This window comes from Calypte anna, chromosome 6, assembly GCF_003957555.1.
Source record: "Calypte anna isolate BGI_N300 chromosome 6, bCalAnn1_v1.p, whole genome shotgun sequence".
Lineage (NCBI taxonomy): Eukaryota > Metazoa > Chordata > Aves > Apodiformes > Trochilidae > Calypte > Calypte anna.
This window is the reverse complement of record NC_044252.1, coordinates 31,632,357-31,659,778: the sequence shown is the minus strand read 5'-3', so window position 1 is coordinate 31,659,778 and position 27,422 is coordinate 31,632,357. Positions and strand designations below refer to the sequence as shown.

The following is a 27,422-nucleotide window of genomic DNA, read 5'->3' as shown; positions in this document are numbered from 1 at the left end:
TCCCGTCCGTTCATCTGCCTGTGGTCCTGATCCGTGCCAGCCCATATCTGTGTGTTCCTGCCTCCAGTTCCCGACTGCTGCCAACTCCAGGATTCCAGCCTGGACTTTCCCAGGGCTGCCCTGCAGCCTCGGTGGTGACGTGAGAGTTATTGGGGAAAAAGGGGGGAGGAATGTGGTTTCCATTTTCCTGTATATTTGTATATATTTAGTAATTTTTCCTATTTATCATTACTGTTTCATTAAAGTTGTGTAGTTTAGTTTCCAACCCATCAGTCTCTCTCCCTTATTCTCTCTCCTTTCTTTATCAAGGAGAGAGAGATTAATAGAGAGCGTCTGTTATTCGGTTTAATTGCCGGGCCAGTGTTAAACCTTGACAATGCCTAAGGAATTAAAATACTGGGAATTTGGTTAACATTCTCTCCTTGCAACCACACACAAATTCTGCTCCAATAACCAAACCACTTGCAATACCTTAACATTTTCAAATGTTACTGGGCAGGTAGAAGATGCTCTGATTCCAAGCTTGTCCTCCTTCTTCCCCACTTGCAGTCCCTCTGTGTCACGATCTACTATGAAGCATGTAATTCCCCTGTACCCCTGGGATGAATTAAAACACAATCAAGATATGTTTTTATACTAATATCAGCATTGACTTTTAATCTTGACTATTTAAAAGCAAATGTGTAGCTGTAAAAAGACAAAGTATTATGCTTTTAAAGCCATGAATGCACAAGCAACTCCAGTTTATATAGCAATGCAGTTAACAAATACAGAAACTGATTTATCAAATGTTTTCATTAGAGCTAATACTCAAATCATCTGCCAGCTTGTGAAGAAATGAACAAAAGTTCAGAAAGTGGCAATACAATGAAAGGAAAATCCTCTCTTATTTCACCAAACCCTGGAATTTTAATTTTAAAAATAAGTATCTTTATTTTTTAAAAAAGACAGACTGAAAGTAGTTTAAAAAAATAAGTAAAAGCTTTAAACAATTTAGTTTTCTATTCAATTATCACTGTAGTGTATTTGTATCCTCCATTTTAAAGCCTCTCACTGACTTTTCTGAATCTACTACCTGTATCCAAGCTTGTGACCAAACTAGGAATATGCATATTCAGCTATGTATCTTTTTACCTGAACATACTTTTAATACAGTATCTTTGTTAGATTTCCAGTGCATGCAGCCTAAGCTCTATTTTGCCTTTTAACAACAGCACCATGCTAGTTAAATCAGGAAGGCTGGGCTCTCTCTTCTCCCATTACTCAGAAAAATACCAATGCATGCTGTGCTCTTCATGGAAGCAATTACAGTTCTGACATTTTTATTTTCCCTGGTGGGAGGAATTTATTAAATTGCTCAGCAAGTTGCAAATTTTTGTTGGAAAACAATGTAAAGGTTTGCTGTCAGCTAGGAAAAGGTGCAAAAATTAGTAACCTTTAATGTATCAGAATACATTAGTATAAAATACATACATCATCAGCTGTCACTGATATGCTGCTCATCTTTAGCCACTTACTAAGGATGGATCTGCATTTGCCATCACAAAGAAAACTCCTGCATGTTCTGCTAAGCTAATCCACATCTTTGAGCCATTGATAACATAGTAGTCTCCTTTCTTTTCAGCCCGAGTCTTCAAAGAAAAAGCATCACTGCCAGATCCAGCTTCTGTAAGACAGAAGCTGCCAACCTGTCAAGTGAAGGGAAAAGGGAGTTTTATTTTTTACTAAACATATGACAAATTCTGCAATGAGAGCAGCTATAAACAAGCACAAGTCTCTTAAATTCAAACACTTTAACCTACTCCATCAAAATAACACAGTTTCAGGTAAGGAGATTAAGAATAGAAACACTTTGTCATTACCTGTCTCTTAAAGTCAACTGCTTTAAAGTTCTTTTCCACTGTAAATTATATTTTAATGAAACCAGTAGGCACCTTTCCACTTCTGTCTCCCAGCTACTGATGAGGGGACACATCTACCTCACCACAGACCTCAGCTCTAGACAGCATTTCAAAGTTCTTTGAAACTACTGAAATTGTATTTTCCAACACTGCAGTCACACATTTAGCCACTGAAGGACCCCCCAATAACATTAGATAACTATTAAAAATTATTATAGTTTAGCAAAGTGATTTTGACTCACAGTATCTTTAGCCACCCTGGGCAAGTAAAGTCTCTTTTGTTCTTCTGTTCCATATGTGGAAAACAACTTATTTGTTAGTGTATTTTGGAGTTCACATAGAAGAGCTACAGATGGATCAACTTTAGCCAATTCTTCTACCACCAATATGACAGAAAGAAACGAAGCTCCAGTCCCTCCATATTCTTCTCCAAGATCAATACTCATCAGCTGAAACATAAAAGATGCAAACAGATCAACCTGTCAGCTCCTGTCAACAACTTATTAACTCAAGCTCATACTTAAGAGATTAAAATAAAAAACACAGAATGGAAATAAATAGCTACAGATCCTTCCCCAGAAACCTGTTTTCCTTCAATACCCTTAAGAAACTTATTCACAGAAGCTGACAATCAGTTCATGCAAGAAATAATCAACACGTGTAGCACACAGGCCAATCTCCCAAAATCTGATTACATTTTGCAGGAGAAATTAACTCTGCATAGAAGTCTAATACTTAGAGATGTCACTGCATAAAATGACTTTCTAAACACAAGATGAGCTTTAGGTTTGACAGCAGGAAAGGCTAAAATTGAATCCAGGAATGAATACTTGCAACTCAAGTCCTCCTGGTTGCTCAGTAAGGACACAGACAACTCTTGATGCTCTTATCAGTCACATCAGTTCTGTGCAATTATGTTTATACAATTAAAAGAAAACAAAAAAAGGGAAAGGGGGGAGATAAGGAAGTGAAAGATAAAGATTGTGGTGTGGGAGTTGGAGAGATAGAAAGAGTATAACAGGAAAGATGGAGAGTGACAGTGTAGTAAAGAGAAAGTTGTCCTGGTGTAGAGAAATGTTTTAGTGATTCATAAGTTAGTTTGAATTTTGTCACTCAGGCTAAAAATCTGAAAAGTGCAGAGCTAGGAAACAACAGGAATGATGTCACTTTCTGAATAAATGATAAAGTAAGTGTGCAGACCCCTTGTTCAAACAGTCCCTGTATTATAGAGTCTTCCATTTTTGAATTCTCATCCATTTTTTGCACCAACGGCGCAACTTGTTCCTGAGCAAATTTTGCCACTGTCAATGAAAAGAAGAAATAAAAGTGTGTAAGTATTCTACAGCTCTCCTTGAAGATCAACATAACAGTCACGTGGTACTTCTGACAGGTCGTGTGTGTATTCCCTGACTCTCCCACACAAGCTATTCAAAGGACAAAAAGCTGTCCGAGGTGATGAGGCTCAGTTGTCACTGCCTTCTGAGCTCTAAGTTGTCACTTAGAGCTACAACTCTAAACTGAAATAAATACTTCCTGTAAAACCACAGCTTTGAAAGCATCTCAGCAACACTTATGTAACACTGGCTGACAAAAAAAACCTATAGAAAATATTTGAAATACACTCCCTGTCTGGTTAGCTGTATTGCATTTTTTTATAAATTAAACCTGCAGATTTGGAAGATGTTCTCAGGTTTTAATGCATCTCATTTTGAATGCACAAAATCCTGTGAGACTGTTTCTGCCTAACTGGAGACTTTTATAAGCTTTTTTCCACATGTGTAAGTCCTCACTCTTTGCTCTGAGGATCCTGTTTGAAACAATCTTCTCCGTGCAGGATTGGCTGCATGACAAAACACACACATCACATCTGTCACCATCCTGGATATACTTGAAATCTCTGGAAACCAGCTGGAGCAGATAGCTGCAGCTGAAATAAACCCTTTAGAAAGGGCAAGAGTCAATAACCTGGCAACTTCATGTCTGTGACAGCAACAGTTTTAAACATTAATATGTTTGCAGGGTAAACTGCACTGTGCTATGGTAACATGGGAAAAGAACATGACAATCTCCTCTTGGGAACTAAAGCAGTTTTAACATTGAGCAAAAGCCCCCACAATAATCTCAACATTTAATTAAATAATGAAAATAATTTTTCCATTTAATATTTCCCTTTTGATTAAGGCATTTCAACATTTTAAGCATGCAGAAAATAGGTACCCATGTTTTTCAGCATTGTCTCCTCCTCAGTGAAAGTCTGAAGGGGAGCATGGACAATTCCATCACTGGCTGGATTTGGCTGAAGTTCTGATTTGAAGGACCTAAAGACATGCTGAGAAGCCCTCCAGGGAGCCAAATGCACTGGCAAATTTCTTCTCAGCTGTTGGCAACAAATACAAAACATGCAAACAGTTAATACAATTCCTATTTGCATACAGGTAACAGTACAATATTTCACCCAGTAATTTTATTGAAAAGACACAAAAATGAGCAGAACAGCAGCTTTTGGGAGCAAGAAATGCATGGTGACTATTAGGTAGGTGGACATAAGTAATCTAACAGGTAATTAGTTTTGTATCTTGAAGGACAATAAACTACTTCAGTAGATAAAAGCAAGCTTTAGAAGGGAAGACATTTAGTTTTAAAGTTTTTCTACCCACAGAATATATCAAAAAGTAAGAGGCTAACAGTAGCTAAACTGCTCCTGAAAAGCAGTATTCAAAAAGGAAGCAGAGTTTGACTGACTGACCACAAGAAGCAAGACATAAAAACACCTTTGCTCTCACAACTCCCAAGCCCCAGCTTATTCTGTGGCTAACATCTAGAGATCAGATTTTTGCTTCAGATTTCTGTCATTTTTGCTCTGTCAGTATAAAGTGCAGACATATTAATGTCTTACCCAAGTCACTCCTAACAGAAACCCCCAGTAGAGACACAGCTGTGCCATAAAAATAATGAGCACATGCCTGTCAACATAGAGTTTTGCCAGCATGCATCAGCATTAACCCCACAGTGAGCAGACAGACTGACTGTGCTGTAACCACACTGCTGTTTAGCTCACAAAACACAGCACAATTTTGCAAAGCATGCTGTGATAGCAGGATTTCTCAAAAAAAAAAGAAAAAAAAATAGGTATTAACTCTGGGATCAGAAAGTAGAAATTCCTTTGAACCCTCTAATAATTCACTCTTCTATGTTGGCTTCCAACACTTGTCACCTCCTTGGCTGAAGAACTGATGTAAAACAGAACTACAGACTGGTTTTGTCTTAGGGACAAGATGCATAAGTCTACCATGGTAAGAAAGCTCTGATTTTAGCAGAAGTCATGCATGACAAAATAAAATAGTAAGAAGTGGTAATACAAAACACAAATATTGCTGTGAACATTCAATGTTTATTCACCTTCAACACCCCTGGTCATCACATAAAAAATACTGACTACTGAAGCTGATGTATGAATACAAAGTTTGGTTGGTGGCAACACCTTCAAATGGAGACTGTTACTGGAGTCACTACAGGGGCTTCACAAAAAACTAAAATACAAGTTGCCCTAATAGAGAAAAAAATCCAAGGCAACCATGTTGTGGAACATGTCAGTCAGGAATGGATTATCCAGCTTTGGTGGGGTCACTCAGCACCCAGGCAAGCAAGAGTATTAAACATCTATGTGTGCAAATCCACATTCTTAACAAGGTCCGAGAAGGAAAAATCTAAGCGTAGCTGCATACATTTAACACTACATGCTTACAGGAGTACACATCATGCATACTTCCTGCTTCTTCCACTACTTTATTTCCAAGTACAAAGAAAAAAATATTTTATTTTCACAGTGGCACAGCCAAAGATGAATCACTGAGAATAGTTCATCAGTACTGACCAAGAACAGTCAGGAGAAATGCATGGTGCCTTATAAGAATACAAAACTTTTTGGAAAACTGCAAGTAGAGACACTCAGTGGGCAATAAACCAATAGAGCTGAAACAACAAGTGGCAGTAATCTGGGATTAACTTCAGTTACATTTGCTTGCACTTGAGGCTTGGGTGTAGAATTATCAGCCACACAGGTGAACACTTCACTGAATGCATGCAGGGGCTCTGCCCTACCCAAAGTGGGAAGTACAGGTACTGCAAACTAAAAAAAAAAAAAATTTAATAGATTTTTCTCATCTGCTTTCACAAAAATGAGAGGTTGAACAAACTTGATTAAAAGCAGCCCAGTGAGGTCAAGCACAAACACAAGCTGCAGTGACCTGCAAACAGCCTGGCTAGCAGGTTGAAGCTTAGAAAAGGAAAATTCCTAATACAGTTATACTAAAAAGTCTTAAAACAGTAAGCTGGCCCCAGGGGATGGAATATACACAGAAAACACCCAAATGCAGAGCAGCAACCCACAGGTAACAGGTATTTCACTCCAGAGTAATACCATAGTGTAGAAGTGATTTGGTTTTGAGTTGATGTTTAGATTTAAAAAAAATCAAGTCACTACATTATGGTTTGCATTTTTATTCTTAGAAGTCATGCAGTCAAGTGGTATATACTGACTTTGGATACTTACTTAAAGTGCATGTATGTTACTCAAATTATTTAGTTCAGCTTTCATGGGTTTTCTTTGTCTTTTTCTGTAGTTAAGGTTATGACCTATGCTGCTACTACATTGAGACTGCTTGCCCCACTAAACATATGTATTTAAAAACTGGTGTCTGGTTGCTCTGATAAGCAGAAAAATCAATGTTCTCTCAATTCCTGCTTTCACCTCAGCTTGTTAAAGCATAGTTATTTTGGTTTTTTTGTTTGTTTTACACTCCAAAACAAGATTTTAATGCTGGTGGACCTGGCAGAAGCATTAAAATATAAATAATAAAAGGAAATACAATTTCCTCAGCTCCCTTTTCTTTCCTTGATGACTCCACTCCTGTACCCATCCCAGCTGTCCTCCAGACAGCTCCTGTTTCTCAGCAGAGAAGCTCCATCACAGGAAGCTTGCTTGCCCTGATTTATGAGGTTTTTTTCTTTATTTCCATTACCACAACACCCTCACAAGCTGCCATGGGGAGATCCCAGGCTGGCACGCCTTCTCACTCTGCACAGCAAGAGTCTCCTCTGATTTTTCTGCTTATTCCCTTGGTCTTTTGAGTATCCTTATGGTGCTACAGACCTGTTTAGAAAAGTGAAGGAGACAGCAGAGCACCCGAGCTGCTAAGAAAACCTCTTGCAAGTCTTGTGCAATGCCTTGTGTGGGAACAGCTCCTGTAACCAGGGGCTGCTCCAACCAGGAGCCCTTTCACAAGACACAAACAAGATTTTTTTTTTTCCCTTCTTTTTTTAGCACGAAGCTGCCTGATACCTTCCCAGCGCCCCCCAGGTAAAAAAATAAAATAAATGAATATTTATAAACAACCAAACCAACTCAAAACCTAAGAATCACAGACTGCCAGGCGGGAAGGGAGCTGAAGGATGCGAAGGAGCAGAATCAGCCCCCTCAGCCCTGCAGACCCTGCCAGCTCTGAGCACCCGAAGCCGCCCTCGCCCTCAGTGGAGGCAAGGACGATGCCGGGACCGCAGAGGCGGAAAGGGACAGGCAGGAGCCCCTCGGCAGCCTTCACCGGAGCTGGGAGGTGCGGTGGGATATGAGGCGGGATCCCTCAGCCCACCGCTCCCTCCAGCGCCCGCTCAGTCACGGGAAGGCATTCAGCAGTACCCCGGGACTGGGAAACTGCGGGATCCGCCGGCATCCCGGGAAGAGAAGAATCCCACCACCAGTACCAGGACCACCGCCTCCGCCACCACCAGCAGCAAAAGCAGCAGCAGCACCAGCAGCACCAGCAGCAGCACCAGCAGCAGCAGCAGCAGCACCAGGAGCAGCACCAGCAGCAGGAGCAGCAGCAGGAGCAGCAGCAGGAGCAGCAGCAGGAGCAGCAGCAGGAGCAGCAGCAGCAACACCAGCAGCAACACCAGCAGCAACACCAGCAGCAACACCAGCAGCAACACCAGCAGCAACACCAGCAGCAGCAACACCAGCAGCAGCAACACCAGCAGCAGCAACACCGCCACCTCAACCACCAGCAGCAGCAACACCGCCACCTCAACCACCGCCACTACAACAAGCGCCGCCACAACAAGCGCCGCCACAACCACCCCCTCTCCCCTTCACCTTCGCGCAGTTCCTCAGCCCAACCACCGCCGCCGCCGCCATCTTAGGGTCCGTCCCCCTCCTCCCCGTGTCTCCGCCCCGCCGGTGCGCGCGCAGCGGTCTCGCGAGGCGGCGGTGGGCGGGCCGGGCCGGGTCGGGTCGGGTCGGCAGAACAGAACACAACAAACATGGCGGCGGCGCCGGGGGCCGCGGGCGGCGGCTGCAGCGGGGGGGGGTGATGGCGGCGGCTGCTGCTGTGGTGAGTGCTGCCCCGCTCCTCACCCACTCACGGCGCTCAGCGGGGCGGGGGTTCCGGCGGCTGCAGCAGCAGCAGCAGCAGCAACGCGGTCCCCGCAGCCTTCGTAGAGCGGCAGCAGCCGTCACGCACCTGCCCGGAGGCTGAGGCGTCCCCCGGTGTGGCCTCCTCTTGACGTGAGGGGAGCGGGAGGGTCGGGGCTGCTGTGGGATCGCCAGGGAGGGAGGGAACCGGCACAGGGTGAGGGGAATGAGGTGGGGGTTGAGTCGGCCCTTCGGTGTCTCCTCTGGCAAACACGGGAATTTCGGCGGAGATCTCCCGGGGCCGCCTGGCTTCCCGCCCACGCGTGCAGGCGGCGTGGGTCTGAGGAAAGTGTGAGGCAAAGTGGGGGTGTCCGTGCGCCGGGGAACCGGGGGGTGTCATGGGGCTGGGCCCGGCTGCCGCTCCTCTTCCCTCCCACAAAAAAAAAAATCTTGGAAAGGAGCTGGAAGGGCTTGGGTAGAGTTTGGGATCCTTCCTCCTGCGTTGGGTTAATTCTAAGTCATTTGTACTGAAAAAGATGAGTCTGGGGCAGTGAGATCCCCTCTTTTTTTTATCACTCCTCCTCCTTTTTTTAACACCCCCCCTTTTTTTGTCACCCCCCCCTTTTTTTGTCACTCCCCCCCTTTTTTATCATTCCCCCCTTTTTTTAACACTCCCCTTGTTTTTTTAACACTTCCTCCCCCTTTTTGTCACTCTCCCCCCCTTTTTGTCACTCTCCCCCCCCTTTTTGTCACTCCCCCCCCCCCTTTTTGTCACTCTCCCCCCCCTTTTTGTCACTCTCCCCCCCCTTTTTGTCACTCTCTCCCCCCCCCCTTTTTGTCACTCTCCCCCCCCTTTTTGTCACTCTCTCCCCCCCCTTTTTGTCACTCTCTCCCCCCCCCTTTTTTTCACTCTCTCCCCCCCCCTTTTTGTCACTCTCTCCCCCCCCCTTTTTGTCACTCTCTCCCCCCCCTTTTTGTCACTCTCTCCCCCCCCTTCTTGTCACTCTCTCCCCCCCCTTTTTTGTTACTCTCCCACTCCCCCTCTTTTTATCACTCTCTCCCCCCCCTTTCTGCCAGTCCTCCCCATGGCCATACATAGTCATATTTTTTTCCTTATAATAATTTTATTACACATTCTTACTGTGTGTGTGTTAAAAGTATTGGGTTTACTGTGTCTGAATTATTTACTGTGTCGGAATTATTTTCTGCAGCTTTCTTTTATTCATAATGCCTCTCAGCCTGGCACGTCCTGTAATACTTCTCAGACAATAAAAAGTGAGCATCAGAGCTGTAATTAATGTTAAATCCTAGTGGTTGAGCCACTGTAGGAAGTGAATCACCAGTATTCTACCTGTCAGGGTATGAAGCTGGAGAAGATGTAGTTATCTGTGCAGAAAATGTTCTGTGTAAACAGAAGTTGAGGGACATCTGGTGAGATCAGCCCAGATAAATGAAACATGAGATGGCCTCCTCAGGTTTCTAATAATGACAATTGCAGTTGCTAGTTTGTGGTACTGACACAGCAGTTATCTGATCTGTATCCTTCTTCCCTAAAAAGGAGAGTGGCCAGCTGTGTATCTATAAAAAAAAATAGCAGGTAACATCACCAGAGGTACTTTTGTGCATACAGATGTAGAGGTTTGAGGTGGTGCTTAAACCGTGGCAGCTTGCCTACATTGAGAGAAAAAAAAAGGTTGTTTTCAAGTTAAATCAGTGAGGTACAGAAAGGAAGTTTTATGCAGTTGATCCCTAAAATAATATCTTTTTTCAATCATGTTTAAAATTGTGTGTAATTTTCTTTAAATTTAATGTAAAAATAATTGATCGTTTTCTCATCCATATCTGTAATTCATATCCTGATACCTTTGTTTTGTTGCAGGAGACACCACCAAATGGAACACAATTTAACTGAAGCCTGCAGTGAGGCTGGGGACACCTGAAAGAGGGTAAAGTTGATACATAAAGATGTGTTCAAAACCACCTTAGTGGTGATTATAATGATAGCAGTTGGACTCACTGGTGGATGGTGTGAAAGAACATGGTCATGTGGATCTCAAAAATGAGCTAACACTTGCAAATAACTGTGAAAATACAGGAGACTTTTTAAATGTAGTCTTGAACTTGTAAGTGTAGGTAACCAATGTTTGTTTAGTAGCTATCGGAAAACAAAAATATATTCTTGTTAAAATGTAACAAGTTGTTTCTGATAATAATCTGAAGGAGTAATAATGTCACTGACTCTTTGCCCAGTTTAATCTGAAGTTCTGCTTTAACAAACTGATTGTAAATTGAGACTCTAGAGGTTTTTCATGTCCCAGGAAATCATATGCCCAGTGACTTTTAGTGAATATTTTAAATATTTCGGTGCAAAATAATGGAGTAAGAATATAAGCAGGATAGGAAACTAAAATTTTGGGACAACTTTGAGATTACTTTGTATAAGGCTTCTTTCCATCCTTGTATCAGTGACATTCACTTGGTTTCTCAAAATTACAGTTGCCTTAATTGACTTACCCATCTCTGGGATTTTTTTGACCCACATGTTTACCAGAGAAACTTCAAATACTCAGTGAGATGGAATTGTCTTTCAGTGAAACACACAAAGGAGTAGATGCAGTCCTTCAAAAGATTTTGCTGGAAGTGCAGTTGTTTTAATAAAACTTATAGCAGTTTAAGTTAGAACCTGTCTTTCAAAAGATATATATTTTTCCTAAGTTTCTTTCATACAAGTTATGGAATTTGGCAAGAATACTGAGCTGACTGACCACTCTGCCCTGGTGAGACCACACCTGGAGCACTGTAAACAGTTTTGGGCTCCTCAGTTCAGGAGAAACAGGGATCTGCTGGAGAGAGTCCAAGAGAGAGCTATGAGGATGATGAAGGGACCTGAGCATCTCTCCTATGGAGAAAGACTGAGAGCCCTGGGGCTGTTCAGCCTGGAGAAAAGGAGGCTGAGAGGGGATTTTTCAGTGTCTATCAATATCTGAGGGGTGGGTGTCAAGAGGAAGGAGCAAATCTCTTTTTGGTGGTGCCCAGTAACAGGACAAGGAATAATGGGTTTAAGGAACACAGGAAGTTCCACCTGAACTTGAGGAGAAACTTCTTTACTGTGAGGTTGAGGGAGCCCAGGCCCAGGCTGCCCAGAGAGGTTCTGGAGTCTCCTCTGGAGAATTTCCAACCCCACCTGGATGTGTTCCTGTGTGTCCTGCCCTGGGTGATCCTGCTGTGGCAGGGGGGTTGGACTGGGGGATCTCCAGAGGTCGCTTCCAACCCCTGACATTCTATGATTCTGTGACATTTCCTTTTTTTTTTTTTTTTTCCTTCCAGGGAAAGCAGAGAAACTGGGATCTGTGCTTTCTGTCTAACCTGTTTGGAGTAGACTTTGGAGCATGTTTGCTACTTAGCAGGGAACTGAAATTCAGGTATGATCCATTTAAGAACCAACCAAACAAAAAAACAAGTTAATTTTGATTGTCATCATCCAATTAAATATCATTACTAATGTTACTGTTGCTGAAAATGGTTTTCCCATAAGTATCTGGTGAACTTCCATGAGTTAAAAGTTCTAAAAATAGTGTTGGCAGTTTGTGCATTGAGTCATGCTGAATGGTAGAAGTAATGCTTCACTTAAAAAGCAAACCAAACAAACAAAACAAAAGTGAACAAAAAACCACAAAAATCCAAAACAAACAAATAACAAACAAAAAAAAACCCAAACAAAGCAAAAAACCCACCCCAAACAACAACAAAAAACCTGTAATAAAACCAAAAGCAAACTTGTTTTTATGAATGCATTCAAATTCAATGAAACTTGTGTTTTGAAAATATTTTTCCTTCCAGGCACAGGAATTTGTAAACGTTAAAAGTGAATATGGGTGAAAAGAAGCCAGAGCCTTTGGACTTTGTAAAAGATTTTCAGGAATATCTTACCCAGCAGACTCACCATGTAAATATGATTTCTGGATCAGTTAGTGGAGACAAGGAGACAGAGCCTCTTCAAGCAGGTAAGCTCATTTCAGTGCTACCCAATTTTATTTTTTGGGAATGACTGCACTGTTTACACTCCAGATAATTATGCAGACTATACTATAATTGCATGGAAGCATTTCCAACAGTGTTTTTCTTAAAGATGTGTATATACCTTTGTTTTAGTCAAGTTTTGTTTCAATAGTTCTGTGTATTTAAAGACCAAGAGCATGCAGAAGCAAAAGCCTGGTGTGTTCTGGCAGCACGGTGGATAATATCCTCTGATTCTTGGCTGAAATCTCTGGTGGGTTGTTCACAGCTGGGACAGAAGGTGATCAGAATGGTCTCGACCATCCTTCTGTTGAAGTTTCCCTGGATGAAAACTCAGGAATGTTAGTGGATGGCTTTGAAAGGACATTTGATGGGAAGTTAAAGTGTCGATACTGCAACTATGCCAGCAAGGGAACAGCCCGGCTCATAGAACACATCAGGATCCATACAGGTATGAAATACTGTGCAGGGCTCTGCTGTGGGACACTGTGGTGTTAACTCCAGGTTACAGTTTGCACTCAGGGAGTTAGCATCTTCAGGCAGTCTGATAGTTCTTACTTATTCAACAATTAGAATTGTTTTGTTTTTTTTTTTATTAGACTTTAAAAAAAAGTTGTGCCATCTAGCAGTTTAGATTATGCAAATTTCCACTTAATTTTTCCTTGCTAGTCAGAAATTCTATTAATGCAGACTTCTGGATTTGAAGTAACTATATATGGGAGTGTAGTTTAGCAGGGGAGTTAAATTGAAGTGTAAACTGAAGGGCCCTAAAGGTAACTTGCAGTTTTTCCTTGCTAGTCAGAAAAGTGAAAACTGTCCCTGGTGCCACGTGGATGTTTATAGGGGCTTTCCTTCCTCTGTTTAGCTAGGAAAATATTCCTGTTTTATACAACATTTTTAATGTGCAAATACAAAACATGGTAATAAGAATAAAGCTTTCTTATTGGTAGAGAATTAAAATGTGAGAACATATCAAGTAAGTGATAAGACAACAGTAATGAATAGAAAAATGACTGTGGCTTAAGAGCATCTGCTGCTGTTGGGGTTATAAAGTTGAAAAGCAAAACTTGCAATGAAGGTTGGAATATCCTGAACTCTTAATGAAGTCAGCTCTGACTTCTTGCCAAATGTGAGAAGACAAATGAAAGGTCCTTGTGAAGTCTGACTGTGGCACCTACCAAGTCTGTTTGACTAATGCAGGAGATTTTATGTCTGCTGACTGGAATTGTAAGAAAAAAAAAAATCCTTATGCAAAGAATGGAAGTTTTTACAGTTTTCCAATCTGGTATGGACTGTCCCAAATCTTTGAAGTGTGTAATTTCAGTGCTCTTGTGTAGGTGGCATTCTGAGATTCACTTTATAGGAAACATGTTGCAACTTGGGTGTAATTGTATGGTTCCTGTTGGTCAGATTCTCACTGCTGTGAACCAAGGCTTCTACAGTAACTCCCAGGATGTTTTTTGGGCCCTGTGCTGGCCCTGCACTGTTGGTTTGTGTTTACAAGGTGTAAAGGAAAAGAAAATGGCAACCTCAAAACCCGAAGAGTTACAAGGTTCAGACTCTGAAGATCTTGTAAGTTCTCTTGTGCTACTCTGAGCTACCTCTGTGTGTAGCTGTTGCTGTTTTCAGATTCCTAGTGGAAATTCTGTGTAGGTTCAGTAGTGGATAAAAAACTGTGGCTTCTGCACCAGCATTTGGGCATAGTGTTAATGCCATGGTTTGCTGCAAAACAGAGGTGTATTTTGGAGCATTTTTGGTCTAATTTTTCATAAAGCAAAGGTACAGCTTCACCTACCATTTGGAGAGCAAGAGGTTTTTTTCTTTGTTTTAACAGCTTTACTCTGTGCAGCTCTGTTTCTGGGCTCATGAAATGAGAGTTGTGTAGCAGGAGAAACTGCACTGCAGACAGCAGCTCCCTGTAGCACTTTAGGATGACTTTTAAATGCTACTTAAAGACACAGCAGTAACATCAGTTTGAAAGGTTCATGTATTTTCAGGAGCACATAGCTATTGCCATCTAAAAACTTGTATCCCCAAGCCCCCAGTTCTTGCTGGCCAGTAGTCAACAGGAGCAGATGGCCTGCTAGAGCTGTGGCAGGAAACAAATTGCTCCTGGAAGATGTTGGTATCATGTGTTTCCTGGTTGTTGGAGATTTTGTGGTGGCTTTGGTGTGTGTGAAGTTTCTTTAACAGAATAACTGAAATAATGCATTAATACTTATTACCAAATGTCATAAATTTTAGCCATACTAGAGGGCAAAAAGAAAAAAAAAATCTTTAAGAGTAGATGAGGATATTGATAAAGTGTCAGCATTCCTTTTCTTATTCTAGGAAGCTGTCTGCCTTTTTTATACTCTCTGATCTTGGGTTACTATTCTTTCCTGTTTTCAGAATGCTTTCTTGTCCTGCAGCTACTTCAGGCAGTAGAGGCTACTGAGTAGTTAGAGGTAGCAAAACAACACTACAGATGAGTGTTTTAGCACAGTTGCAGTGAAGTACATTAAAAAGCAGGAAAGACTCCAACCAAAAACTGGGATGCTGAGAAAAATAAAAAAAAATCTGACTTGGTGGTCATTATTCAGGAGAAAACATTCCATGAGATACAAAATTTTGGGGTTTATAATGCTTTGACTGCTGTTTTGAGTTGTTTCTCCTGGTTGTAGTGTTGGATATTATTAGTATTCCACCAGAACAGAGCTTTACATATGGGATGACTTTTGTGCCAGTACTGCTGCAGGTGTTCCTCTTATCAGAGGGTCAATGCATGACACATATGAGCTAAGAAACTTGGACAGAAGTGCTGGGAAGAGGCAGCCAGATGGAAGGCATGCATCACTCTACTGCAAAAAATCCTGTGGCCTAAATTAGTTCAGTTTCAGAAAGCTGGTTAGCAGTGAGAGGGGGGTACAGAGAGGGTCTCTGCCTGTCAAAATGCTTCCACAGTTTGGACACACCTTCACTGTGAGCACTTTATGGCCAGATTATTGCTTCAGATGTATCTGATGCCTGATGAAGAATCAGTGACTGTACAATGATGAGAGCTTCATGAAGTCTCTTCAGTTTTGCAATACAGAGACAAGAATCTCAGGCTGCCATGGCTTTTTTGTTTTCCTGCAGTATTTCTTCTTTTACAAGATATTTAACACCCTTTACTTTAATACCACACTGTGCTGTCCTGATGGCAACACCATTTTTGACATTACTTTAGTGGCTCTTCAGAAAGCTCCACTGAGTTTCTTTGCACAGAGAGAGAGGAGTTCAAGAAAAGGTTTGGTTTGGTTTATTTTATTTTTACTTATTTCCTCTTTGGTTTGTTTTTCTTGGGTTTGTCTTTTTTTTTTTTCACTTAAGGACAAGGAGGTCCAAGACCTGAGTGTTGTTTTGCTCAGAAGCATGGTGGGGGAGCCTGGTAAAGGGCCAAGAGATGGATTGCATGGACTTTAAAGGCTTAGAGTGCCTGAATCAGTATTAAAATAAAAAGTGATAGATGACTGGTAGCCTCAGAGCAATGTCAGTAAACAGAGAATGCATCCTGGGTAACATGCAAGTGCAGCAAGGTATCTGCCAAAGTAATTACTCAGGCATGACCATGCAACCATTATTAAGTGTGACTTAGAGTAGAATTAACTCCATGCTGAGTCTGACAGCAGAATAATTAGTAGCTCACCAACTGTATTGTGTTCAGGGTGTGCAGCATGGGATGCAAATCTTCCATCTCTGTGTAACCAGTTGGGAATTACATAAAGCCATGCAGGCTGACAAGTTGTGAATGCAGTGAGTTTGGCAGCTTTTTTACACCACTGCTGGTGTCAAATCTCCAGATCTTTACCCACACCCCCACATATATATGTGCATGTGAATACATACACATGCTTAGGGAGGAATCATGGTTTTAATTGGTGCAAATATAAGCTTCTTAGAGGTGGCACAGAAATTGCTGTCTTTCTTCTTGAAGAGCCAGTGAGGTAGGGAAAAAAAAAATAAATCTTCCACTCTGTATCCTGGGTTGTGATTCCCAGCTCTCAGCTGCTAAACATGGGAAGGGATTTCTGCATCCATCATGTGCCATCCTATGGGGCCAGCCCCATGCTTGCAGTGTGATCTGCATTCAGGTATCTGGCTTTTAAAGTTGTTTTAGATGGATTTTGAAAGCCACAAAGCAGCTGGGTTGCCCTGTATTTCAAATAGCAAAAAAGGCTTCAGAGAAAATGTGAAGGCTGAAGAGAAGGAGCCCACTCACATTTTTTAGGAGCTTGCTGAGCTGTGTCACAAAAGGGTCAGTTGCACAACAGTGACTTAGAAACTGACCTGGCTTTTTAGATAGGAAAATAAGATAATGCTTCATTTCAGCACCTGAACATGCATGAAATCTTTCTGGCATTTCTGACATTGCTGTCTTGGATCTAAAAAAGGAATTCAGAAGTCTCAAAGTATTATATTCCAAATGTGTTGGCCTGTAATAATGTTTCAAAGTTTTCTAAATACTTTTAAAAGTGTTAATGCAAGTATCTAAGTATCATTTAAGAGAAGAGTGAGGTTCTGCCTGTCAGGAGGGAGTGTGCCTGGTACTATCAGGTCTGAGAGAGCACACAGCTCTCCAGGGATTAGCTGCCTTTTATTTTCTCTCCTAACTCTTCAACTACAGGATCCTTTTTGAAAGCTGAGTTCTTGAGTGGATGCACATGTCCATGGGTTATTTAGGTAAGAGCTCCAGGATATTTAAAAGAAAGATTGCTTGGAAGATACTGAAAGGATACCTTCCCTGAAGGTTTAAAGGCAGTTATCACTAAGAATAATCACATTTGTGGTGTGCAGACATTCCTGTAGCCAGCTGCTTCTGTCCTGGGTAGGTGAGGTGGAGCTTGAATCCCTCCAGGAGCACCACACGGATGTCACTGCATTCAGGCCTTGACATCCCTGCTGTCATTCCTGGTCAGGTGATCTCTTATACCCTAATTCTGCTCAGGCTTTTTTGTTATGCTTCTCACCACTTGGATGAGGCAGATATGTCTGATTGTACTTTCCCACCAAGCAGGCAGCTAAACACAAGATGAGCAGCAGCTGAAGCTGAACTGTTTGCTTAGCAGCTCCCTGCTCTGTGAAAAACCTTTTTTTTTTTTTCTTTTTTTTTTTTTTCACGTGCTGCGAGGTGCTGTGATTTAATCTATTTTAATTTTCCAGGTGAGAAGCCACACAGATGCCACTTGTGTCCCTTTGCTTCAGCTTATGAACGTCACCTGGAAGCTCACATGAGGTCACACACTGGTGAAAAACCCTACAAGTGTGAACTGTGCTCCTTTCGCTGCAGTGACAGGAGCAACCTGTCCCACCACCGCCGGCGCAAGCACAAAATGGTGCCTATCAAGAGCACGAGGTCTTCCCTGAGCAGCAAGAAGATGTGGGGGGTTCTGCAGAAGAAGACCAGCAATTTGGGGTACAGCAGGAGAGCATTAATTAATTTGAGTCCACCTTCCATGGTGGTTCAGAAACCAGACTACCTTAACGATTTCACTCATGAAATCCCAAACATCCAGACTGAGGCGTATGACAGCATGACCAAACCAGCCCAGAGCAGTGGGTTACCAAGAGATCCACAAGACCTGATGGTAGATAATCCTTTAAACCAACTCTCTACCTTAGCTGGACAATTATCTAGCTTGCCACCCGAAAACCAAAATCCAGCCTCTCCTGACGTTGTTTCCTGTCAAGATGAAAAGCCTTTCATGATGCAGCAGCCTGCTGCACCCGCAGTGGTCTCAGCTGTGTCAGCAAATATTCCTCAGAGTTCATCTCCAACCAGCCCAGATCCTCGGCCTACACACAATCAAAGGAACTACAGCCCTGTGGCAGGGCCCAGCAGTGATCGCAGTGCCCACACCAGTACTCCCAGTATAAGTAACAGTCAGCCCAGTACTCCAGCTCCAACCCTTCCCGTTCAGGACCCTCAGCTTCTGCATCACTGCCAGCACTGTGACATGTACTTTGCAGACAATATCCTTTATACTATTCACATGGGATGTCATGGATTTGAAAATCCTTTCCAGTGCAACATATGTGGGTGCAAGTGTAAAAACAAGTATGACTTTGCCTGCCATTTTGCAAGAGGCCAACATAATCAGCATTGACTGAGCACACACTTTCATTTAGGTTTGTTTTTTGTTTTTTTTTTAACATATGACAGTATATTTTTCATACTTGCTGAAGGAAAGCTTGCACATTCCCACAAGGAATATTCACATTAATCAATGTAACAAAGGAGGTAAATTTATTTCTTTCTGTGTTGCCGTAAAACTTGCCAGGGAAATTTTGTATGAGATGTGGTTGTGGTTTTCTTTGTAGCCTTTCCAAAAAGCTGAGAGTGCTTAAAGGACTGGAATGCATTTTCATGGTTTGGTTGCTAAACCTAAGTTGCTTGCACTCAATCCCAATAAACATTCTACAAATGCAGAAGCAGAGCATGTTTCCTGAAACATAGGATGCAGTTATTGGGCTGTGTACTGGGGCAAGGCAACATACATTAACCATGAAATAGAAAAGGGTCATGCAATGACAGATGTGGTTACTTTGGAGGTGTATTTATTGTTAAAAAACTAGCTACTGCAAACTGGAAAAGCAAAGAGAAGCAACTTTCAGGTACAAATTCACATTGATGTAAAACCTGCTTTAATCTGATGAAGGTTAATTATAAGGTTTTGTTTAGTATAGTCTAAACTCTTCATGCCAGGACTCAAACACTGACTTCAATTTTAAAACTCACCATCAAATGAGAACAGGTTATTGTGAATGAAACTTGTAGGAAGGAAGAGTTAAAATCTTGTCATTTGCTAGTTATTCAAAAGAAGAAGTAATTTTTGAGAGAATCATAATAAAGAGCTTGTAGAACTAATATATACTCCGTGAGATTTTTAACTGCCTTAAACTGATTTGTACAGATATTTAAGATTTGCACACTTAGACTTCTGTCTTGCTGATAGAAGTTCTAACAGAAACAAACAAGAGGTTTACAAATCAAAATTTGTTCAGTTTTATCTCGGGCCAAGCTACAGCTGATAGGTTGCCTGTATGTTTTAAAGTTGAGTAATCTAGTTTATTTTAAACTTCACCTAAGTTATGTGTTTTGTCCTCTCCCCCAGATCTGTTGTGTGCTAGAAAGAAGGGGAAGGGCTTCTGGGTTTTATTAACTGCTCTTGTAGTAGACAAAGGTTGTGCCTGCATTTCAGATGGTGATTACTAAATGGTAACTGAAGATGTACATGAAATCCATTGCACATGTTTGGTTTTTTTATACTGTACATCTTACTCTAGAAGCACCTAGGCTAACAGTCAGGCACTTTAATATAAACCTAAAGAAAACATCCTAGCAAAACTATTAAAAGCTCCTGATATGCTCTCCAGGAATTTGTAGCATTTCAGAAAAATGAAGAACTGTTACTTTTCCCATATTTAGATGTGCACTTTTACCTTAGTTTGTCTTGAGACAAATTGACTTTTCCCTTCTCTACTCCCCTTTTTCTTGCAGCAAATTCGTTTTGTTATAATCAGGAAGATTTTATTAATGTTTTGCAAACTCAGATGTTGGAATCTGAGTAGCAAATGTCTGGCTTATTCAAATTTATATTGTGGTAGGAACTAAAACACCCCAAAGCCAGTTGAAAAACTTCATTATTTCAGTGTAGGAAAACCATCATTGAGATAATTACAGCTTTCTAAGTAATTTTGGCTTTAATGAATTAGGAATTTTTGGAGTAAATACATTTCTCTCTGTCTGGCTTAGCTACTGTTGAGTTTTCTGTGCTTAAGTAATGAGTTCAAGGAACTGGATTCTGGGCTGCACATAATCTGGTAGTAAGCAGGTCAAATATGTCACTGAGGTATTTCCAGTGTAGTGGAGAGGAATGCTAACACACTATCTCTCCTAAAAACGTTTGTGGTTTCAGGCATGCTTGAAAATCCATTTCTTTGGATTTATAAAATAGAATGTAATTTTCTATTTTTCACAATGACACTTTTTATAATTTGAAAAAAATTCTCTGTTGCTGAATACCTTTAAAATTTCCTTTATAAGCAAAACTGTTCTTTTTTTTAAGGACTAGAAGTTGACTGAACTGGAACCCAGTTGGCAGTTACTGCTCCTGTACAGGTTTTGTAACATGATGCTTCCAGTAAAAGAGTAATGTAGAAATGATCCCTCTCTTTTGATCAGATACTGACACATCTTAAAATCTAAATTTGGCTAAAACATGATATTGGAACATGAGATGTTACTGTTGCAGGACATTACAATTAGTCATTTATAGAGGGAATTTTCTTTGCTTTTTGATAGCTGATGGAAACTTCTGTTCTTAGCAGCTCCAAGGAAAACTCTGACATGGTGATGCTCCAGGGAACACCTTCCCATGTCCATCACAACATCCAGGCTCTCCTTGGTTTACAGCTCCAGCCTTTCTCCCCCTTGGTATCAGCAGGGAGATGAACTCCCCTGTGCAGGAATGTTTGGGATTTTGTCTTTCCCATTCCCTACTTACCTGGCTTCTGATCCATTGGGAGTTTCATTGGCAGTGCCTGTAAATGTTAAGAGACTTCTTTTTGGGTAGGTTATTGATTTGATGGGTTAGAAAAATGACTTCTGAACCATGATGCCCCTGAAAGGAATTTTAGGTAGGAAAATGGAAAGGAATTATACATAGGAGAATAACTTAGGTTATAATAATAATAGAGAGGTTTCTGGGGGCAAGAGGAAGCCTGCATGGCAAGGAGCCCTCATTTAGGAAGGGATCCTCTGTCACAGAGGAGCATTTGTTCTTCATAATAAAACTCAGTGTGGAAAAAAATCCCCTTAGCTCCAAATGATGCAAATTGCTGCTTGGGCATATTTTAATACTGCTGGCTTAATACTGTTCTTTCTGTGTCAGAGTACCCAAGGAAAACAAAATTAGCTCCAATATCTGTGAGTGGAAAATAAAATTAAATGCTTTCATGAAATGAAAGTGATAAAAATTTTTTTAAAAATCTTTTCCTGTCTTCCCTTGTGCAGGCTGGGGTTTGCAGGGGGTCCTTGGGCAGCCTCAGGCTTTGGTCTTCATCCTTTAACTGAGGGAACCCCCTCAGTTTCTCCTTCACAGCATGGCACCCCTCAGGACTGGAATCCTTAAATTGTTTTTCAACATAATATTGTGTCTTCAGTTGTGCCAAACAGTGCCCTGACTGAGTCTGTTTCCTTCTGTCTACCAAGTGGGTTTGGTAGGTGTGTTTTCATGCTGGTTTTTCTTACTTTTGTATGAAAAGTAAGAGAGAGTAAGACCAGAATTAGGACTGGAAAATCATTTCAGAGCAGGATCCTGACTATTCCCATGCACAAGAAAGCCTTAGAGTGAACGAGGGACGGAGCCCTGGGTTAGGGCTGTTCATACTGAGTTCCCCATGTGCTGCCCTACACCAAATTATTTGCTGTTTGGTTTCTTTGTTTGTTTTTTGCTTTTTTAAACCCAGATCCTTATATTCTAAGGTGATGATGAGCATTTTAGCTTCTTTTATCAGGGAAGGTCAGGAATGAGATTAAATTTCTCCATATCTTAACTCTGTTAAGTTGTGTAGTTCCAAGATGTTAACTTTGTGGGGGTTTTTTTATTTTATTTTAATAGATTATTTGTAGACATTTTAACATGCTCTATTTATAATACACTTAACTTTCTTTTCAAACTGAATATTCCACTGAGCATGCAAATATGAGACTGGAGATATTAGTAATTATCTCAATATTTAAACCAACTGGGAGGCAGCTAATTAGGACTAAGAGTTGTTTTTTTCACAGATAAAATATTTAGATTATGAGGATTTGGACATAAAGCCTTGATTGGTATTTAACATAAAACTCTGCTGGAAGTCAGGTTCCACTAGTGCTGCCTGGAAAAAATGTTTTGTTGCAGTTTGTTTTGTTCCAGAGTGTTTGGGAGGTTTGCTTGATTGTTTTTTGTTTCTTTTTGACAAAGGGAATGTAATTTAGGAGTCTTCACTGGCAAGTTTTCTATTAATTTTAAGCTTCTTTGAAAATCTACAGCAAATGGATGTTCTGCTGCAGGAAATCTATTCCCTGCTGAAGCATTTTTCATGGAGCAATCTTTGTGTATGTGCTTAGAAGTACTTGCTCTGTTAATAATCTGTATTTCAGTGTAAAGAGCATATTTTGTATGCAAAAAAAAAAAAAATTAAGCCTGTTAGAGTTGTAAAATAAATTTTATTGTGTAGTGAATGTTTTCAGATGAAAAGGCTAATTCTGAAATAACTATATCTAGTGTAGTTCATGTTGTGAAGCTTTGCTTTTGTAAGATATGAATAAAATAACACTTTCTAATTAAGTCCCATGTTAATTCTTAATTGCATCTGCTTCAACAGGTGGAACTGGTGAACTGTGGCAGGAAGGTAACCTTACCTTCTGGGTAAGCAAGGAACAGTTCATTTATGTTTGATGTGAAAATGCTTCATTTCAGAGCTGAACCAGGACACTCTCATTCCTTTTCACTGTTAATCTTGCACACTTGGTCATCTTTCAACTTTATTTCCTCACACTCATCTTTCCTTCTTCTCAAGAGCACTTCTACGTCTGAAATCAGAGGTTTTGTCCCAGTGAGGTGCTTGTTGCTTCATATGGAATTTCTATGATATTGGACATTTTGAAGGTGGCCCCAAATTTTAAGTTCCTTTGGATGTCCAAGTTAATCCTACATGTGTGGGAACATGACTGCAGCTCTCAAGTTTCTGTTTTTTTGCCATTTCTGTCAAGGAAACAGGCAGAGAAGCTGAGAGCCACCCATCTCACTTCTTGTTTTTTTTTTGTTCCTTCCCAGGTATGTCCAGTTTTCTCTAGAAACACTCATTTTTTCTGGCAGAGCAGGACAGGGCACCCTCCATGGTGCTCTTCAAAACCTCTGCTGGAAGAGGCTCTGAGAAAGCTGATCCAGGTTGAAGTTAGTCCTGCTGTAAGCAGGAAAACAGGACAAGAGGACTTTTAGGTGTTCTTTTTTTTCTGTGATTCTGTGAAATTCAAATACAGGATGATTTGCTGTTGGTTTGATCTTCACAGTCAGAATCTGCTGGAATGTTTCTCTTCCACAACATGGGGAGAGGACTTAGAGAAGGCACAAGCCTCCAGAGACAGCAGCTGTGTTTCTCAGCTCTTTTTAAACACACTGGACTCTTAAAACCATTCTGTTTTAATTATTTTAAAACATATTTATTAACTACATTGGCTACCTCCTGTTGGAATGAAGAAATCACACTCGTGGGAGAGTCAGAACATTGATTTTGTGTGTTCATTTGGTTTTTCAAATTATTTCCTTGCCGCAAGCCTTCCAAAAACTCTGCTTTGAGTCTGTTGAGCTCTTCTGCCAGGCTCTTCATCTCACTCGGAAGCACGTTTTGGCCTAAAAGAAAATGAAGGCTGAACTCGGCCAAGTGCCAGGTCCTGCACTTTGGCCACAACAACCCCATGGGGAGCTCCAGGCTGGGCACAGAGTGGCAGAAAGGGACCTGGGAGTCTGGATTGACAGGAAGCTGAACATGAGCCAGCAGTGTGCCCAGGTGGCCAAGAAGGCCAATGCCATCCTGGGCTGGCTCAGGAACAGCGTGGCCAGCAGGTCCAGGGAAGGGATTCTGCCCCTGTACTCAGCCCTGGTGAGGCCACAGCTTGAGTCCTGTGTCCAGTTCTGGGCCCCTCAGCTCAGGAAGGAGATTGAGGTGCTGGAGCAGGTCCAAAGGAGGCAACTGGGCTGGTGAAGGGACTGGAGCACAGATCCTATGAGGAGAGGCTGAGGGAGCTGGGGGTGTTGAGGCTGGAGAAGAGGAGGCTCAGGGGAGACCTCATCACTCTCTCCAACTCCCTGAAAGGAGGTTGGAGCCAGGGGGGGGTTGGGCTCTTTTCCCAGGCAACTCTCAGCAAGACAAGAGGGCAGGGTCTCAAGTTGTGCCAGGGGAGGTTTAGGTTGGAGATGAGAAAGAATTTCTTTCTGGAGAGGGTGATCAGGCATTGGAATGGGCTGCCCAGGGAAGTAGTGGATTCTCCGTGTCTGGAGATATTTCAAAAGAGACTGGATGTGGCACTCAGTGCCATGGGCTGGGAACTGCAGCAGGAGTGGATCAAGGGTTGGACTTGATGATCTCAGAGGTCCCTTCCAACCCAGCCAATTCTATGATTCTATGAACTCTTCAGGAATTGCAGAGGTTTAGTCTTGGGCTGTCAGTGACCACCCAGAACATCCTCCCCTTACCTTTTGCATCCTTCATTGCCTGAGAGATGAGGCGCCTGCAGCTCTGATCAGCCTGATGGACAGCACTGGCTGCACAGAGCACTCTGTCTGCTTCCTGCCCAGGGTGACCAACAGAAAAGGAAAAATACACATCCCAACAGGTCAGGTTGGACTCAGGCTGTCTCTCAAAACAACCCCTCTAGCCACTGGCACACTGCACCCCTTTGAGGCAGGGAAGAGGTAGGGTTGCCTGAGTGACTGGCACTGGTGAGAAGCAAGCATTATTTTCATTGTTTTCCTCAGGGGGATGGGACAGCTCCAAAAATCTTTTTACTACTCTGAACCTTTAGCAGTGTTCTTAAAGGTAATCCAGTGGTTTCACTTAGTAAGGTGACAAGTACCTGTTTTGAGTAGGGCTTATCTCCTGTGTATGTTTTTGCAATCAAGAAATGAGGTAATTTTTTCAGTTTCTGGCATCCTGGTGCTCTGCAGCCAGCTCAGGAAGAAGTCACTCACTCACCCATCCCACCCTCTGAAAAAGCAGTGACTGTGAAGACAGGCAGTCTTACCTTTTGCTCAGTGTTTTCCTCATTTTGCTGCACTGGATTTTCCAAAGCAGTGGCCAGCAAACTAATTATCTGCTCACTAAAAAAAAACAAACAAAAGAGTAAACCACATCCATTTTGTGAAGACACCTCATCACAGGGAAAAAGAAGCAAGTGTGCAGTTAAGTTTAGGAAGCAATCAATGAAATAATCTTTACACAGCCAGTTAGGTGGAAAACAATTACAGCTAAAACTACAGCCAATTACTTCCAGCTTTAATGTTTTGGGCAATTTGCATAAATTTTCCAGATGACTTGAGAAGTGCAGTTAATTTTGAGCTTAACTCTGCCAAGAATGGTGGCTGTGAGTTCCCACCATCTGGCACCTATTGTGTGCCATTGACTGGTTTCCCAAAATCACCATATGGAACACTTCTTACACCCTGCTTCCACAGACTAAAAATCTTCTTCCCACCCATCTGTGAAAACCCTGGTGTCAACACAGTAACCTACTCATTCTCTGAAGTGCAGTCAGAGTTTTTCAGAATGAGGCTGTGCTGTTCCCAAGTGTTTTTCTGCAGATCAGGGATTTCTATTTTCGTTGCCATTAAAGATATTGTCTGGTCAGGCACTGGGTGACTTCTTAGACGGTTTCTCTGCAAGCAGCATTCGAGTGGACACTCTAAAAATATCTGGCAGAAGCTCAAGGAATCTAAAAGGACATAAAACAATTGAGCCTTTAAACTGTTGGAAGTAAAAATGTCTGAGTGCAACATGGATGGGAAAAGCTTTACAGGAATGAGGTACTTGTACACCAAAGAATGCAGAGGTAAAACCTAACACAATTTTTACCTCTGCGGCTGTTAAAGTGTAATTTTGGGGATTCACATAGGTAAAAAAGGCTTTAAGTGACCTCACTGTTTATAATAATACAGTAATAAAGTGATGCTGATGCTTACTATATAACAGGGTTCTAACTACAAGAGCAGTTCGAGTGCTCTCAGCTTCCTGCAAAGCTTTTACCATCCTCATGCGTAGGAACAGAGAGTAATTACACTTGCGAGCCAGCTGGTACACCTCATATCTCATGCTCTGGTAATAGAAATTGTCGTCCAAGATGAGGAAGAGGGGCCCAGGCCCAGCTCCAGCCGCCCTTTCCGCGGAGCTCAGCAACCCCTGCTCGCGGCAGCAGCCTAAGACGCGCTCCCAGACGGACCGGTCGGCAGTGGCAGGGGGTGACAGCGGGTCCCCGGTGACCAGCGCCTGCAGGACGCATTCCAGGCACTGCAGCAGGTCGCGCCGGTTCTGCTTCCAGCGGGAGAACTGCGGAGGGAAGCGGAGGAAAACCCAGAGGAGCGGTGAAGGCCTCACATCCCCAGGGCCCCGCCATGGCGGACCCGCCGCGTTGCCTGGCAACAGCCGCCAGGCCGCTGACCAATGAGAAGGTGGGGGCGGGGCAAGCGGAGCGCGCACTGACCAATGGGGACGGCGCCGGAGGCCCCGCCCCGGTGTCGCGCGGGCCGCAGGCTTCAGGCGGGAGGAGTCGGTCCCAGCTGAGGAGAGCGCAGGCCCAGCCCGGGCGCTGCGGCAGCCGCTGGGTCAGACCGCGGGCCAGGGTGGATTTACCGGCGGCCGGCAGCCCGCAGAGGAGGCACAGCCCCACCCGGGCACGCCCGCCGCCTCCCGATGCCTCCCCCGTCGCCGCCAACGCGTCCCGGAGCGCGCAGGAGCCGCGGCTGCCGTCTCCGCTGTGGATGCTGTGGTGCGCATGCGCGGGGCCGGCCCGGCGGGAGGGGCGGGGAAGGGCGGGATCTGAGTCCGGAGGGGTTTTCAGTGCTTTATTCTCTATTTATTCTGATAAAAAATGCGGGGATAGGGGTTGGTGAACCGGAATCCTTAGGAGGGCTGGGGGGTGCCGCGTGTGCCCATCGGCGGGCCTGTTGGGTGGTCAGAAGATCCGGCTGGAGTGTGGCGGCAGTGGTGATTAATGTTAAATTATATTAGTGTGGTGTGCTTGCTAATGAGGCCTCACTGTAGGGATGCTCGGGTGACATTTAAAGAATTAGGGTTCTAAGGAGCTAAGAAAGCCGGCGGTTCTGTGGGAGACACTCCTTGAGGGGGCAGATTTTTGCTTGTGGTGTATTTTGGGTGCTTTCATCCAGCTCTTACCTGAAATGGCTACGAAAGGGACTAGAAATATTTTACTGGTAATGTCATTCCATAATTTATTCACTGCTTTGCTGGTTCCTAGTCCCAGAGTTTGCACCTGAACATGGTTGGTGTTTGATTCACTCACTTGTGCACACATCCAT

At 42.6% G+C, this 27,422-nt stretch overlaps 3 protein-coding genes across 7 annotated transcripts in view; 1 reads left to right on the top strand and 2 right to left on the bottom strand.

The window, feature by feature from the left end:
* The window catches only part of ACADSB (acyl-CoA dehydrogenase short/branched chain), an 18,276-nt gene extending 9,593 nt beyond the window's left edge, over positions 1 to 8,683 (bottom strand). The window contains exons 1-6 of one of the 3 annotated variants that reach the window (XM_030453755.1): positions 8,417 to 8,683; positions 4,119 to 4,278; positions 3,102 to 3,202; positions 2,144 to 2,350; positions 1,518 to 1,688; positions 472 to 597 (exon numbers count right to left, since the gene is read on the bottom strand). In XM_030453755.1, the coding sequence (XP_030309615.1) occupies positions 472 to 597; positions 1,518 to 1,688; positions 2,144 to 2,350; positions 3,102 to 3,202; positions 4,119 to 4,134 (621 nt within the window). In that variant the 5' untranslated portion in view covers positions 4,135 to 4,278; positions 8,417 to 8,683. Of the gene's footprint in view, positions 1 to 471; positions 598 to 1,517; positions 1,689 to 2,143; positions 2,351 to 3,101; positions 3,203 to 4,118; positions 4,279 to 8,049; positions 8,110 to 8,416 lie in introns of those variants that run through there. The other 2 variants (XM_030453753.1, XM_030453754.1) reach the window with 2 other exon arrangements.
* Positions 8,138 to 22,556, top strand: IKZF5 (IKAROS family zinc finger 5). Of its 3 annotated transcripts, XM_030453759.1 has the most exons (7): positions 8,273 to 8,287; positions 9,519 to 9,582; positions 10,187 to 10,253; positions 11,635 to 11,729; positions 12,148 to 12,311; positions 12,593 to 12,775; positions 17,506 to 22,556. In XM_030453759.1, the coding sequence occupies exons 5-7, from the start codon at positions 12,179 to 12,181 to the stop codon at positions 18,447 to 18,449; spliced, it is 1,260 nt and encodes a 419-aa protein (XP_030309619.1). In that variant the 5' UTR covers positions 8,273 to 8,287; positions 9,519 to 9,582; positions 10,187 to 10,253; positions 11,635 to 11,729; positions 12,148 to 12,178; the 3' UTR covers positions 18,450 to 22,556. The 3 variants fall into 3 exon arrangements, with proteins under 3 accessions (XP_030309617.1, XP_030309619.1, XP_030309618.1); XM_030453757.1 differs by lacking the exon at positions 9,519 to 9,582 and having other exon boundaries at positions 8,138 to 8,287; XM_030453758.1 differs by lacking the exon at positions 8,273 to 8,287 and having other exon boundaries at positions 9,395 to 9,582.
* Positions 22,449 to 27,422, bottom strand: PSTK (phosphoseryl-tRNA kinase). Its single transcript, XM_030453696.1, has 7 exons — positions 27,407 to 27,422; positions 26,588 to 26,922; positions 26,166 to 26,433; positions 25,624 to 25,822; positions 25,136 to 25,211; positions 24,588 to 24,681; positions 22,449 to 23,744 (listed from the first exon to the last, which is right to left on the bottom strand). The coding sequence occupies exons 1-7, from the start codon at positions 27,420 to 27,422 to the stop codon at positions 23,539 to 23,541; spliced, it is 1,194 nt and encodes a 397-aa protein (XP_030309556.1). The 3' UTR covers positions 22,449 to 23,538.

Bases quoted from the DNA above. Each gene is read 5' to 3' on its own strand.
- IKZF5 (XM_030453757.1), top strand. From the start codon at position 12,179: ATGGGTGAAAAGAAGCCAGAGCCTTTGGACTTTGTAAAAGATTTTCAG. The intron at 12,312-12,592 runs GTAAGCTCATTT...GGTTGTTCACAG, and splicing joins GACAGAGCCTCTTCAAGCAG to CTGGGACAGAAGGTGATCAG. The intron at 12,776-17,505 runs GTATGAAATACT...TTAATTTTCCAG, and splicing joins ACACATCAGGATCCATACAG to GTGAGAAGCCACACAGATGC.
- PSTK (XM_030453696.1), bottom strand. The intron at 25,823-26,165 runs GTAATTACTCTC...ATGTCCTTTTAG, and splicing joins GTACCAGCTGGCTCGCAAGT to ATTCCTTGAGCTTCTGCCAG. The intron at 25,212-25,623 runs GTAGGTTACTGT...GTTTTTTTTTAG, and splicing joins GACTGCACTTCAGAGAATGA to TGAGCAGATAATTAGTTTGC.